The following is a 16,517-nucleotide window of genomic DNA, read 5'->3' on the forward strand; positions in this document are numbered from 1 at the left end:
AACCTAAACCAAAATGGACACAGATCAGCTCTAAGACAGATGTAAAAATAGCTTGAGTGCTTCAATATTCAATTTTTTTTCTGGATTTCTCAAGACAAACAGTTGTGGAAAGGAAGATTTATTTTTTTTTTTTTGGTCTGTTTTGTTGGGTTTTAATTACTGCAATAGCAGAACAGATAATACAATAAAACCTTCTTCAGAGCATCTCATCTTGTGCTATACTATGTAGTGTGCTGACTTCAGAGTCAGCCAACTGGTTTTAATCATCCCAGTAGGACACCATCTTATTCTGAGCAAGGAAGCTGAAGTAAAAATAAATAAATAAGAGAAACATTGAGCTGCCTAGGCACCAGTATTCAGATAAAATTTTACACTAACGTGAAGCTATTCATCGATCTCTGAACACTGTCTTGAGGGAGTCAGTTTGTGCAGAGAACGGGCCACTCAACATCCTTCCCAGCAACTCAGGAAAATCTTTTTCCCCTGCTTAGGGCTGTGCATGAAAACCTGCTAAACAAACAAACAAAAATAAACAACAACAACAACAAAAAAAAAAACAGCTTTGTCTGTATGGTCTTCCTGTAGTACCATCATTAAAGAGACTGCTGTGAGGCAAACTGCAGATTAAAGGCATTTAGTTCACAGCTAAAGTCCAATGGCACATATAGGTATAATATACATTTTCAATTATCAGTCTTGCAGAGTTCTCATGTCCACTGTCTTGGGGAAGTTAAAACTCTGACTACAGTTAATCCTCTTTCCTACCCCATACCTGCCACAGTGGAGTAAGAGTAGGGAATTTTCATCCCAAAACAGCACTAAGATCACTGTGTCACCCTCTGCTGAGTATAAGAGAGGGTCAGGCCAGAACAAAGAAGTGTCACCAACATTAAGCACAGAACTCCATAAGGTTCCCTGATTTTTGCCAGAGACTTTGTAGGCCATGCAGACAAAATAATATTACCTTAAAGTTCCCTTTAGCATCCTTCAGGAATTAAAAAAAAAAAAAAAAAAAGGCAGAGAGAACAGAAGGTTTTTTCTTGTTGTTCTTTAAAGCAGATTTATTTCTTCAACATTGTTCATTGAAGGTGAAGTAATTTCCCATCCTGGAAAGTATTATCTTGCTAGCATACCTACACAAGCTTGAGTGTAAATTTCTACACCCTGTGCCTGCAGTAATCTTGTCTCTGCTGAAACATCTGAGGCCCAAATTTAGGCTTGAACATGTGCAATAAGAGACGAAATTTGGCTCTCCAAGTGTGAAATAGCTCAGTTGTCCACTGACTCAACATCAAAAAAGGATCAGCCTGTTGGAAAGGATTCATTTTCAAAACTGAAAGTAGTAAGAGGGTGAGGAAAGGAAAAGAAATAAAAAGGAAGAAAAAAGGAAAAGCACTTCATCTTTTATGCAGCCAAGTATCCATTCATAATGTTCTGTTGAAAATGCTCTTGATAAAAACATGATACTTTTTTTTCCCCAAAAAAGAAATTTACTGGGATGTATTTGTCTGCTATCTTAATATCTCCTTAGCTTTCCTTTGTTACTAAAGTTCATAAACCTTTTATTTACACTATCATCCTTAAATCAGATTTTACAGGAAATCACCCCCATTATATAGCATGAATTCAGGCACCTCTGAGAGCAAGTGTGTGGTACTTTCTGCAAATGGCTAGGGTAGCAGCAATTATGCTGATTTTCATTCCATATTTAAAAGGAGACTGGTCCCAACCTCACAATCTTTTAAAAGAAACAAAAACACAGAGCTCATTCAAGAAGATTTTAATCTCCAGCTGAAGCAAAAGCCATTTTGGAGACCCCACAGGACACCTGGCTGATAAGGAACCACCACACCTGCTGCCTGTTTCCAGCACAGAGCTGCGCTGCACTGCCTGCAGCCCTACACCACAATGCCACTGGGACAGAGGCAGCTTCCCCAGGGTCCCAGCCAAACCCATCTGACAAAGCTCCCACCAAGCACCCAGGGTATTCAGTCCCAAACATGGAGATATTTCACTGCCTTGTGAAACAGTATGACTTCTACCTGACCAGAGCTAAGTATGCCACTTGTTGAACATTGTACACCAGTGCCAGGCAAGGTGGAGAAACCCAGTTATACTGCATTAGAGAATCCACTATTGTCCTTGGCTTCCCTCTTCCTTCAAGCCTCCTTCTGCACATTCCTCCCACCCATTATAAACACTGAAAGCAAAGCCCAGAGATTTTGCTGAACAGAGCTCTGAGTGGAGGGGATAAAGCTACGGGACCCGAACCCTGGTTACATGAAAGCAAAAGATGCCAAAGTCTTAAAGTACTTTGGCAGAAAGCTAGCTCTGAACAACCAGGAATGCAAGCTCTGTGGTCAGTTTAATCCCTGGAATAACTCAGCAGCTTTCTGAGTAATATTGCACAGGGCGAGTTTGGCTATATTTTTTTGATATTCTTAAACTACTTTACTACTTACTTTCCTTTCTTGTGCTTTTGGTCTTCTATATAAGCTTTCCTTTTAAAACTATACAGGAGAAGTGAGAAAGTAAGTGTCTATCTGAAAACAGACAATTTTTTCTGCAGAAAATCTGAATCCTGGGAGAGAAATTAGTTCCAGTAGCCGCCCAAGCAGTGATGTAGCCCCAACTAGAAAGGACACATCTGTTGCCTCAAGGAGTTTTTTGAGTAAAAGAGCAGTCCAAAAAAATCTTTATTACTGTTATTAGTCTTTTTATTGCCATTAACTGAGCTTCAGGCTGGAAAAGTGGCACCAATCTATTTACACACTGTTGTCACTTTTCTGTGCCCAGGGAAGTAATGTCAGTGAAGAACTGGGGAAAGAAGGAGAACTGGACTTTCATGAATGGGACAGATGAGCTGGAGTTATTACAGGTTATTTTAGAATTATTATTTCTTTTCCTCCTTTCTTCAAACACAGGTTTGGCAAGTGAATACAAACATGTAGCTTAGCAGAGTAAGGAGAGAGAGAGGGAGAGAGAAATGGGTTATGATTCCCATATGTTTCGGTACCTTAAAAATAAAGGGATGGTAACACTTAAATATTATTAAGCTTCAAACAGCTGGTACTGTGTTTGTTACTGTAATCATCTGTCTAATTATATTGGAATGTGACAAAAAAATAAGAAGAGAGGTTGTTTTGACAGCTCAACATTCAGGGCTCCCAACGGGCCACCAATTAGACCTTGGAAAAAGGAAGTAACTTGTAAAAGCTAATGACCGCTCAGCAATGGGACATAGACTTATTTCTGTCTTCCCCCCTACCCCCTATGAGAAATCTAGACCCCTTTAGTTACAGCAACTTTCTTTAGGCTACTTTCATGGTATGTAAACAAAATTAAAGATCTGTTTCTCAGCCAACATTTCCATTCTGGTTATTCAGTTATACCCCTCAGCTTTTACATACATGCAGAAGAAATCTTAGTGTGAATTCCTGATGATAAATGAAGGCATTCCAATTTCCAGAAGTTCAGGATCAGTGCAAAGGCTTTAAGTCAGTAGCTGTATGTACGTTTGCACAAACAGACCTGACTAATTCCCACAGCATTCCAAGAAGAGGTTTTCAAGGCACTGATCCAAGCTCTATCCACTGTTGATAAATTTCTTCTTCCTTGGATTCAGTGACATCTCCCAAAATTTAAAAAAAATAAATAAATAAATCTGAGCACTATCAATGTTCTTTAAAACAGCATGCAGCTGAAAAAGCTTAACATACAAGAGGAGATCTAGAACATGATCCACTAGAAAGTCAGTGATACCGGTTGAAGGCTTCATTCAGATGCACAAAGGTTGAGGGATTTTCTCTCGTTTCCATGCATTTGGATTTGGCTAAAAAAAAAAAAAATCCTGCAGTAAAGATAAATTAGCTTTTTGGCTGTAGCGCAATTAACAAGTTACAGAGTAAACTAAGGTTGGTAAACTAAGAAAGGAAAACCTACAACAGCCAAGAGGCAAACTTATATAAGGCCAGGAGGAGATCTGGGTAGAGCCATATTACCACTGAGATGCAGCTTGACAACATATTGCTTGTTACTGCCCAGCTGTCACCAGAGATGCCTGGTACGCATCAGCCTGCCATACCAAGGAGCCATTCACAACAGTATAGCTGTGTTTGTTTTCTAACTAATGTTACCATATACCATAATACACCTTTGCATGATATACAACCCAGCTTTTTTTTTTAAAGCTTCAGATCTAACCTTTGTCTAAGAGGTTACACTCCAAGATGAGAAAAATACAAACAGGCAAGAAGAAACAAATACGTAAAAAGTGCTTTTACATGCCTTCATACACACGTAGACTATCATCCTACTGCATTTCCTGAATACGGACCAGAGACTTACATGCAATTGGTTTAATCATGTTTTCTATCTGTTATGTACATAAAGTGATGCGCACGCGCACACAAAAAACAGCATCAGAGCAAGCAAATTGGATTTTTTTTTTTTTTTAAATGGATACAGCACTGTTAGAGAAAATGGTTTACACCTATCCAGCACAAAAGAAGTTTTTTTACTGGTAGCCTTCCCCTACCAGTAGGGCTGGGAGGTTCTTGTGGGACAGCTGTGGACAGGCTCATTACAGATAGGCACATCCCTTCCTGACATTACACTTGTAGCATAGAGAAGCTCTCCCACATCATGGGCTCTTTCCTCAGTTCAAAAGCTACACAGTTTCCATTCCTTGTCCTGTTGCAGTCTCCTTCCCACCCAGGTGCCTTTTTTTTTTTTTTTTTTTTAAAAGTAGTTACTTGTCTTAACCAAAGCATATCAAGGTGGTCATAATAGCATTGATGCATTCTACAGCAGCAAAGCGATCATGTTAAAAAAACAGTATCAGAAAAGGCAGCATGGGTAAAATGCACAGCTTTCTGAATGACCAGTTTCACAGTAAGTTACACCATTACCCATTTCACCTCCTGCTCAACAGCATTCCCTCTCCCCCCCCCTTTATTTCCCAGCTTGAGTTCTTTAGAAGAGATCAGCTGTTCATACCCAGTCCATAAACAGCTGGAGAAATTTACCCTGCTGTGAATGAGACTTTGTTTGTGTAACTGGGGAAGATTAGCTCAATTTTAGCTTCTCTGTTAAGAGAGAAAAGCAGCCTACTGTAATAGCGCACCATGAAAGCAAAGTACACATACAGGTGTCTTCAAAGTATTTTATAAATATGACAATTTGTGTATTGTCTTTAAGGGTAGGCTTACAGTTTAAGTTTGTCACTTAAAGTAAATTTAGACAAAAGCTCTCTAGATATATTCTCTCCAAAGCCATTTACTTTCAACATGGCTCATACAGCTACTCTTAATGTTAACAATTCAGCATCACTGCAAATGTTTCCACCTCTAATACTAATTAGAGATATACCAGTAATGGCTCTCTAATTAAAGCTGATTTGAGTTTTGTATGTTAATTAGTTTCAGCTAATATCAATTAAATAAAGGAATAATGGGGTCATTTCACATTTAAATCACAGAAGCTTCAAGCATAAGCTGCTTTAGAGGAAATTAGCTTGTAATTAAACAGTGTTGTTAATAATTGCCTGTAAATGGAAGCAGTCAAGCTGTTGCACAGGCCATGCCTAGTGGTTACAATTATAGCCATCTACACGAAAAAAATTGACATAGGTAAATTCTGAACAATCCATCTCAGGATTTCAATTTATTTGTTTGGTTTAAATCTCCTCTCTTCATAATTAATGTTATCCATCGTTGCCTTTCACATTAAAGCCTTTTGCAGGGAGGCATTTGTTTCACAGGAGCACAGAAATGCACTGCTCCACAATAACATCCTTGTCTGCAGTCACCTGTCTCCCAACAGCAGGGGGACCTCCCTGTTCTCCCAGTTCCTCACAGCTACATTTACAGGCAGAAAGCAATTTTTCGAACACAGAGAACTGTGTTTGCATGCAGCAGTTAACACCGGATGAGCTTCTGGTGAAATTCTAATCCTTAACTGTAGCGTGAGCACTAATATTAATAATGCCCAGTGACATATTCATACCTTCTGTTGCCTGCATGATCTCCATGTTAGCAGTTTAAATATACATTTAAACAACTTATACATGTTGTCATCAAAAAAGTAAACATGTTTCTTCATAAAGTCTTAAACAATATGCATTCTTTATGAAGTGGAACAGAATGTACACATTTTTCACAATTTGGTTTGAACAGCTCAGATAAGCAAATAATAATAAAGAAAAGAAGGACCTTAGTGAAATCAATAGTAAAACACCACCTAGCTTCAGCTGTGCTACAATTTTACTTAAGGACTGACTTCAGGAAACTTTGTGCTCTCAGACCCATTCTCAGAAGCACACCTATTATTATGCATTCAGCCCAATAAAAGACTGTACCCATTACAGAGTTCAGTTTGAGAACAAACTTCTCTAGAAATTTCCCAGAGAAGATGAAAAAAGATACAGAAAACTACATGACTTCCTCTGTAAGGAAACTAAAACCAAATAGGTATGTAATAACCATACCTCAAAACAGAAAATGCATCGATAATATCTTGTTATACCTCTTCACTTCTTCCTACTTAAAAATTTCAGACACCTGCTGTAAGTTCTATTAAATGAATAGTTGCAAGGTATTAATTAAGAAAACAACTTCCTCAACTCTAGGAACAGAAAAGAGGGAAAACAAAAACAACAACAAAAAAAAAAAAAAAAAAAAAAAAAGAAACAACGGCCTGTCACATCGATAACATTCACTTAGCTGATTTGTGTACTCTAGAGCAATCCATACAAATACGATGCAAAGTTAGTTTAATGGTAGAACACAAAAGGCTTACCTGAGCTTTCATCTTTGTTAGCAAGGGGTGGATGAATTGCAGCAAAGCCCTTTATCGCTTCCTTCAGCCCAGCCAGCTGTGTACTCAGCTGAAAATTTCTACCCTATTACCCTGACCTTTAATTAGTTAATCAAAATATTTCACTTTTTAGTGGAATATACTGATCACAAAAGATAATGTTCATCACATTTCTGGAAGTGGAATCTGCTTTAATAATGACCATTCAGTGCACCTACAACTGCAGAAATGGAGAAGGACCCATCTGAGACCTTACATCACTACTGCTATGAAGGCAGATCATATTCAGCTGTGTCTGAGAAAGAGCAACAAATGTTACAGGACTCTGATGCACACAAAACAGCCAGAATAAATGCTGGATAATGTCTTCAAAATCCAGTGGCTTTTGGATCATGTCTAGGTATTAAAACACTTCTTTAAAAGGAAAGAAATAACAAATTGGAGGATCAGTTTTGTTAAACATAAGTCAGGTTGCAGACAGTGGGAAAAGCTATCATTACAAAACTATTTTCTTGTTCTCATTCAAACTATAAGACACCACTGGTAGGGCTGCAGTACGGAACTAAATATCCATGGTTAAGAAGCAGAGCTGCACCGGCGACAGAACTGCACAACTCTGCAGCTGGCCATTTGCAGGAGTTATGTAAATCTCTACATTTTTCCTGAGAGACAGAGGCTGAGCTATTTTGCATCATCTACAAGTTATATTTATACCCCAGAATGCTTTCTCTATAAACTCCTTTTGTATGGTCCCAGGTTTTTCCCTCCTTAAACATACCTCAGGTTAATTCAAAGCTCTGTAATAAGTTTGTCATCTCCTATGACACTCTCTTTCTTAGTTTTATTTCAGATTCTCTTGTTACTTGAGCCTGTTATCATCCTCCTCTCAAGGAGATACAGGGATTGGTACAGATGCACCTTCTGAGAGATTCCAATGAGTGATGGACTTTCAGCTGGATCTGCCACATGGGAACAGATCTCTTAAACCTACAGATAGTAGGAAACTGCATGCAAATGGATGGTTCAGGGAGAGCAGAGCAGCCTTACCTCATTGACAACATTTAGTATCCTCTCTTTCCCATTTACAAAGACAGTTATAAGCAGCAAAGGAATAAGTGTACAAGTGATTTTAATTTATTATTATTGTTGTTATTATCATTGATAATAATAATAATAATTTTCCCCTCAGAACTGCTCATGGAGATAGGGCACAGAGCGGAGGCACTCCCGGCTTGTCCAGGAGTCTGGTTGCCAGATAAACCAGCATGAGCTGGGGACGCTACTGGGGCCAGCAAGATGCTGGGTCTGGTTTTCCCTTGTCTGGCCACTTCCATGATCCTTACAACCCTGTTAAGTAGATGAGAATGAACATCTCCAGTTCTGAATGGGAACATTTCGCACCTACTTTATGCAGGTGTAAATGACTGCAGAGTACCTCGTTGGGAGCACAGTCTGTTACATCCTCCCCCTAAGGCTTTACATAGTACATGTCCAGGCACTGTATATCAAGTACAGAAGTGGTAGAGAATATTCCCTTTGTGCAAGTCAGTTTTGGTTCACTAGATCTTCTTACTATTTCCATTAGGACTATACCTGCTGGATTAATGATAGTGATATGAATAGGATTCAGCCGCTACGTGATCTACCTTTTTTGAGGTCTCTGTGTGGTGATACTGCCAATATCTCTCTGATTTCTTGGTTTTCTTGTTGAAGTTAAAATTCTGGTCCCCCAGAACGAGTGAAAAAATAATGGAAACATCTTTGGGGCTTTTCCTTCCTTCCAGGCTAGCAAATTACAACTGTAGCAGCACGATCCCATCATACCTTGATCCAAAATCAGTGTGAAACTGGGTCTTCTGAACTAGATGATGAACTGTTTCCAAAATTCTTTCGATTTGAGCTGTCATACAACATATTCAGTAACCACAGAATAACAGCAGTGCAACTCCAAACTTGTGCACCACAAGGGTCCAGATGACTTAATGACAGATAATAGCTCACAGTTCCTGAATGACTTTTTCTTAGTTTTAGCTCAGCTCAAGCACATTTTGTCTACAGATGTATACAGAGAAACTATCTGGGGAAGAAATGCAACATGAGTAAATACCAACACAACAGTGTCAGTCCTGGAAGATCAAGATAATACATGGTTGTCACTTTAGAGCAGAAAAATAGTCCTCCCAATGACTTCATAAGATAATCACTCTCAAAACTCATAATGAAAAGGACAAAAATGTTATTGTTAACTATCTTAGGTTATATTGCTGATGTTAATATTCAAGTAGTTAAAACAACAACAACAACAAATAAAATTAAAAAAAAAGTAAAAAAAAATACAGCAAAAGTCTGTCATCAAATGAAAAAAAAAAAAAAAAAGAAACAAACTAGGAAGGCCTTGCAGTTTTAAACACTACATTACCAATGAAGAATCATGCTTCTACATATAACACAACAAGTGCATAAGAAGAGTAGTGATTTAGTCCCGGTGGAAACTCATCTATGTTTCTTGAGGATGCCTAGCTTGCTGCAAGCAGGAGGAACAGTTACTCTTAATGAAGATTGAAAAAACCTCCAGAAGAAACATGCTTGAAGCAGCGTTGGATTGGTTTTCAGACAGACTATACTCCTGTGGAAAGGCCTGCTCTCAAAATAAGTACTGCTGGTATGACCTAGGAGCCACTAGTGTTTGGATATGAAGTGGTGAAATAATCTTCTAGTCCACTTTGGGAGGGCTTAAGCCATACCTCCTGGTGTCCCTCCTAGAAAGCTCTGCTTTAAGCCCTTTTTCATGTCTGCAGTTGTTAATGACAGAGCCATAAATTATCTGAATTATAGAAGCAATACGTAATGACAGGTACTGGAATCGATGGTTGCAGCCTCTGCCACGTGGTATGTCCGTCACAAAACAGTGGTCTCTATGATGTATTGTGACTATCACTTAGAGAGTCACCCCCTCATGCCAAAACCGATAGGGTCTCACTGAGGCCCAGCAAAAGCAGTACATAATTCAGTGAAGAGATCTCTCTGGAAAGCCCTAGAGTATGGCTAAGTAATGATTTTGTTTACCTCATTTAGCCCCAAGATGTCCAAGAGCTGGCCATGAAGAGTTCTTATGCTCTCTGATATCCAGCCGGGACAATGTGTCCTGTCTTTGTTTTTAGCCATCAGGCTTGTGTCAAACACACCCTGACAGCTGCAAAATTTTTTGGTGAAAACAATAATTCCACTTTTCCTTTCCATCTGCCTGCAGATGGTTTAAATCTGACCCATCAAAGGGGCGGGGGGGGGGGGGGGGGGGGAGTAATATTCCAACTGAGATGAAATTATAATGTTTGCCGATTTCATATAAAGAAAATAACAGGTTTGAGATATGCAGAAGAGAGTTTACAATGATGAATGAAACTGTGCATGGGGGAACTAGAGGTTTTGACACTGGTTGATCTGAGTTCTCTATACTTCTCTCAGACTTCTTCAAGTCAGCAAAAAGCCACAGGATAAGTAATCAACAATGTTTTTCATGGATAACAGCTACTTTTTGTCCTTTACCAAAGAGAAACTTTATTAAGAAACACCAAAATACAGTTTGAAATACTAGAAGTAACTAATTTCTGAAGGGACAGATTTGCAGCTTAACAAACACATCTTATTATTTAGTTTCAGTGTTCCTCTAACCTTCTCCATATTTGAAATCCAAATAACAAGGTTGACATCATTCTGTTTGTTACCAGACCCTCACATTGCAAACGCTGCTTTACAAGTGCATACTTTGAATGATGAGTTTCTTCATGGAAAACAGCAGAACTGCAGCTACTGCAGCTAAACCACTAGCCAAATGTTTTTGGTGCTTCTTGTCCACGTTTGATGAGACCAGCACATACTGCATAGCATCATAAACAGAAAGCAACTGAAAAAATGCTTTCTAGCTAGTAATCTTGGAGTGAGGAATGAAAGGCCATCTCCTGTGTTGGTCTCTTCAGGACAACATAGAGGCATTGTGGTGGTGGGAACAGGAAAAAGTTCAGCATTCTGCTCTTGAATTGTTTCTGCTTCTGCCTATGTAATATTCTGGTCATTTCACATCTAGCTTTATACAAAAAGCAACTACTTTTCCATCACATAAAACAAGAGAAAATTAACCATGCAACCCATGAGCCATACAACAGTCACATTTTTTCAGGCCACGGGCTTTAACAGTTGCCTCAGAGACTTTGCTGTATCATCCAGGCTGGCAGCAATTTCCAGTCGCTTCAAGGGGAAAAGGGTGGTAGAATACATGTATATGCAGTCTCTATAGGTCACATGAGACAGGAGCTGAGGAAACAAGATGGAAGGAATCTGTCACTTTTAAAACTAGGAAATTATAGCACAAAGGCATTGCTATAGATTGCTAATGTCCTGACCCACCACGGTGTTGACTTTTATTGTTGCATTAGGTCACAAGTAAGGTTGGGAAGAGCTTTCTAACAATACTAGATCTCATAAAGATATATACATATATTGATTAGGACAACTGGCAATGGTAGGAAAATCCAGGGAGGTGCCAGTCACATAATGAACGCCATGCAAAAGAACATTTCCAAAATGTTTAAAGCCACATCTATAAAGGTTAGCTCCATTGAGAGCAAACAAATCATTACACTTATCACTGTGTTTTTTTCCTAGGAAGCAAAAAGCCCTCAAGACCCTTATAGGATGACTGAGACTTTGGCAAGTCTACTCATCATATAAAGGTTTGAATGGGTATGCTGCACCTGCTGCATGGCGTGATAAAGTTCTGAAACCAAGAAAATCCTTTCAAGCCTATTCACACAAAAGGCCTGGAAGTGAGTAGAAACATACTTAGGCTCTCCTGAGTCATATACTTACAGCAGCTAATCTATCTGGGAGAAAGGAGAATAAGAAGCAATACATCTCTGGAGAATGCACTATCTCCTTGCTTGAGTAAGTGCATTTTTTTATTTTTTTTTCCTGAGGTAGCCAGGATACCTGCTGAGCTACTGCTTAACAGTGTTCTACTTCCACGTTGCCTTTTACCCAGGGCTGCTGTTCATACCAAGCACTTCCTTTTGCTGTGAGTGGAACCACCAAGCCAGGAAATGGAGCTTGTATTTGTTTTGCACCCTCTGACACCCATGAGCCCAAGCTTTTGGACAGGCTAAACTGTGCACACAGATGCTAACTGTGTGACATGGAGTTACTCTGCCGTGAGCCTAGATATCCACATTGCCAGGCAGCCAGGAGTTTGGAAGCTTGCCAATAAAGCAATGGAAATGGAAAACAAAAGCAAGGATAAGGGTGGAGAAATCATTAAAAACAACAGGTAGCTAAGTCATACAAAGCATCTTGTGATATGCTCTGGAGTTGATGCATTCAGAAGCAATGCAGAGACTTGATGTGCATGGAGGATGCATTACCCTCTCTGAAAAGATGTCTTAAAAGACGTATACTGTTTACCAACAATAAAATAAAAGTGTAGTCTAATAGTGCTATGGACTGAGCTTGTTCTGTGCTACTTTCTTCTTACTGAAGTACTCTTGAAGTCTGCAGCAGGATCTCATGTGTACCTAGGCTTCAGCTCCCTCTGGCTAAATAGATGACTTGAGGATGCAAAACTGTCACCCCTTCCTAAGAAAAAGACTAAATTCAGGAAACTAAGACTCATACGCTAGTGACTATTATTTTGTTTTTTTTTGCTATGTGTTGTGCCTTGCATTACCGCTCTTGGGTGGCCAAGATCAATTGGACCCACACCGTGTCCCATCTCTACTGTAAAGCGGTTGTTGTGCATTGCCTACAGGGCACATGCTGCTGTGATTTGTAGAAAGTATGCTTCATGATGAAGTATGAGGTTCTTCATGGAAGTTTGGGCACCCTTTAGGGCAACACATAGGCCCAGCCAGCTTCCGCCCTCCTTGTCCAATGTGAATCACAGAGAAGTGATTATCTTGGAACAGATGCAAAGGCTTAAAAAAGAGGGGATGATGGAAAAAAACATTGCACAAAGCCTCCTCACGTGAGCAATGAGTACACCCCACAGCTGTTAAGTTTGTTTTGCATATTTTACATATTTACATACACAAAATATTTCAAAACATCCCTGTGTTTATTTAAAACTCCATCAGTAAGACATCTTGCAGAACAAATCCAGTGCAAGTAGATTCACTGTGTGATGCTTTCCCGCATTGGTTTTAAGATGCATTAGGTGTCCAAACCTGTTTCTACTGAAGTCAACAACAGCAGAAAATCCCAGAATCCCAAAGGAGGAAGATTGAAATCTATAATCCTGAACTGTTCACCTTACAGCAAAGACCTTCAGCCAACCAGTCTGAAAACAAATGAGGCAATGCTTCTAAGACAAGGACAGCTGGTACATTAGAGAATGGGATTTTTTGTTCACATGTCACAGATGCCAGTTTCTTGTGGGTGGGTGGTGGGGGTGGGTTGGAATGGGAATAAAACCTTCGAAGAAAGGGCTAAATAGCCTTCCTCAGATAGCATAGAGAAGTCATAAAAACTGCTCAAGATCATAAAGGGTTGGTTACCTTCTTGTATAGGAAAATTTCAGCGTAAGAAATGTAGAGTGACACCCATGTCCACGTTCATTTTGATGATCAGTTCAGGAAAGATCAACTAATCAGTGGTGGAAGCATTTGACCTTGAAGAATTCTGTTTTTAGTTTGCAATGCCTCCTTTTTCTTCCAGCCCAGCCAGCCAGGCAGGGAACTGGGCAGCCCACCAACTCTAGACACCTTTCTGTGGGCACTACACAACTTGAAAATAGAAAAAAGTCATGAAAAAGAGCACAGGGATGGCTTCCCACATACTCCCCCTTGATGAAAAAGCCAAGAAGGAAGGGAGCATGTAGGCAATGCTGCTGCACGCCGCCTCCTCAAGCTTACTTGTCAGGTTGAGCAGGAGTCAATCTGTCAGAACCAAGGAATTACTTCCCCACAAAAGAAAACCTGAAAGAAAAGGGTGAAGAAAAAGCAGGGGTAGTTGTGCAGCTTGTGGAGTTTCCATTCAGCATTGGCTCTGTTGCTCAGAAGACAAAGCAGGGCTGAAACAATACACCAGCAATTGAGGAATATTTATACAGACTGCCACCACAAAACTGCTTTACCGATGAGCCTCTACAGAAATCATCCCTATTGACATAGATGACAAAAAATAACCTCATACTCTTAAAAAGGACATTCAAGAGAGACTAGGGAGTTTCCCACTGAGAAAGTTCCTTAAAGTTGAATTTTCTCTTTATCTATCCCCACCAGTAAAGAATAGAGTGCTATTCTTAAAAGGGAACAGATTTCTTGGTTTTGGCCAGATATAGAAATCTTTGTTGCTATATTTGGCTTCCAGTGTAGAACTCTCTGCTTGCTGGTGGGAGGAGGAAATTAGAGCTGGTGTTATTCATAACTAAATGGGCATGAAAAACAAACCACCTCTCTTTGAACTTTGGTGCTACTATGGGCATTCACATAACAAATCATTTTCAATGACTGCAATACCTCTGTACATACAATGACCAACATCAAAACTTTATTACCCACTCATTTTACCACAGTGATAAACCATTGCAGATGTACAGTTATTGTGAAGGCAAAGACATTAGTGTGTGGTTATTTATTTATTTATTTAAATATCATTTCTCACTTCTCTTGAAATAAAGCAAAAGTGATGTTCTGAAGGAGAGACAGTTACTGGAAAGTTGAAGCATCCAGCCCCCCTCCTCTTCCCAACAACCCCAAAAAAGAAATCAGCTAAATTAATTGGCATCCCAGCCCAATGCACAGCTCAGCCGTGAGGAATTCTCACCAGATGTCTCGGTCCCCACCCGGCCTCCCACGTCATGCAGGCAGCATAATCCCTCGGAGCCCGAGGTCCTGCTGGGACGACCGGTCCTGCTGCACCAGGGGTCCCCACGGAGGGCTGAAGGAACTGCTGGACCAGCAGACCCTACCCCAGCAGCTGGCCCCTGGCCATGCTTGCCTCCCCAGCAGTACAGCGGATGACAGTCCCGCTCTTCACATTTTCCATGGCATTTCCCTCATGCCCTCATAGCAGTCTGAGCATTGCTGAGGTCCTTCCTGGCACCAAAGAAAGCACCTCCCCCTGGCACCAGGCTGGAACCTAGTTTCCAACTAATAAAACTCTGAATTAGATTTATTAGGATGTAAATGATGAGATTCTTGATGGATGTAAGATCACTTAAGTCAACTGAGTGGCACCAATATACACGAACAGAGGCTGTAGTTTGGCATGAACAAAATCAGTGACAAAATAATGTTCCCTCTTGAGCATCCCTTCCCCTCCTCTTGCTTTGTGATACAATTAGATCATATAGAAATCCATGAGCACCTGGAAACCAAGACGTGAGGCAAGGCCACTGGAGCCCTGCTCTAGTAGAAGATGTTACAGGGAGAAGAAAAAGCACTTAAGCTAGCTCATCCTCCACATTAACGTACTGCTGCTGCCTAAAATGCATTTGCTTCACTGAGGATATATGTGATTGTCTTAAACCAACTGGGCTCCCTCATCTTTCCTCACAGACTAAACCACAGTGTACACAGTTCACTTCAAAGAAATAAGTTTCCTGCAATGTTTATCCTAACTTTTTCTTGACACATAGTTTGTCCCAAATTTCTAAGTCCCCACACTATTCTCGTATTTTTTGATGGCTGTCACATCCCCCTCTACTTCTTTCATGTATAAGCCAAACAATCGTTAGGCATTATTTGCTTGTTTTGAAGTGGTCCCCATCCCATCTTCATCTCTACTGTGCATGCAGACTGTTTATCTCCCAATAGCTCCCAACCCCATTCTCTCCTACAGAAAGATTTGAACCCAAACTCCTCCTTCCCTGGCCTTCCTCTCCTTATGTTTCTGGCAACTCCTCTACCTTTTGCTGATGGCCCAAGAAAGAAGAGGGTGATTTTGAGCAGAGACAAAGCACTCTGCTTGTTGTCCAGTCCTGGAAATGGTGCCTGGAGCAGGACATATGGGAAATTCCTGCTCATCTACTGATGCTCTGAAACAGAGCACAGCCCATATGGTCAGGATCTTTACAGAATTTTGCAACTAAACTCTTAACAGCTCCCTGCTGATCGCATGCAAGTGGCAATTTTTCAAAAGCTCATTGCTTGGCCAAGGTTTGGAGGTTTCCCCTCCCCCCCTCTGCTGGAACAGTAAATGATATATCTGTGACCGAAACATCAAACCTTCAGACCTCGATCCAGAACACAGACATGCAAGCATTTCATAATTAAACAGCTGTAAAATAATTTTAGCAAGGGCAAAGTTACTTCCTGAATGGGAATCACAGAACTTTGCCATTAAAAAAAAATAAAAAATAAATCAATTTGAGTAAATAACTTTCATGGAAAATTTCTACTTGATGACCATCAAAATAACAACAAAATTCAAAAATTAAAAGGTTCATACAACCAAGAAGCATCAGGTAGTGATTCTACTAGGTGTGATTTTAAAGTAGCCTCTAGTACTAAGGCAACTTAAAAAGATATAAACAAAGAAACAAATAAGACATCACAGAGGAAGCAATTGACAACATCTGAACTGGAATCCTTATATCCTTATATGCTAGGATTTCACTCTGTCCACTTTCAGCAGAGGGCCATCTTAGAACACTTGTTTTATAGTGTTTTCAACAGGAAACAAACCCTTAGCTGTAAAAAATTAAATCTCTT

The 16,517-nt window shown here is 40.0% G+C and overlaps 1 protein-coding gene and 1 long non-coding RNA gene across 4 annotated transcripts in view; both read right to left on the reverse strand.

Moving 5' to 3' along the window:
- Positions 1 to 7,207, reverse strand: part of LOC137860797 (uncharacterized) — a 123,003-nt gene extending 115,796 nt beyond the window's left edge. For all 3 annotated transcript variants that reach the window (XR_011099191.1, XR_011099192.1, XR_011099188.1), the window contains exon 1: positions 6,799 to 7,207. This is a non-coding gene — a long non-coding RNA (uncharacterized lncRNA). The remainder of the gene's footprint in view (positions 1 to 6,798) is intronic.
- Positions 7,208 to 10,348: 3,141 nt separating this feature from the next.
- VGLL3 (vestigial like family member 3) overlaps positions 10,349 to 16,517 on the reverse strand; it is a 43,217-nt gene continuing 37,048 nt past the window's right edge. Inside the window, exon 4 of the mRNA XM_068691414.1 lies at positions 10,349 to 11,127. Within this exon, the coding sequence (XP_068547515.1) occupies positions 10,990 to 11,127 (138 nt within the window). The 3' untranslated portion in view covers positions 10,349 to 10,989. The remainder of the gene's footprint in view (positions 11,128 to 16,517) is intronic.

This window comes from Anas acuta, chromosome 1, assembly GCF_963932015.1.
Source record: "Anas acuta chromosome 1, bAnaAcu1.1, whole genome shotgun sequence".
Lineage (NCBI taxonomy): Eukaryota > Metazoa > Chordata > Aves > Anseriformes > Anatidae > Anas > Anas acuta.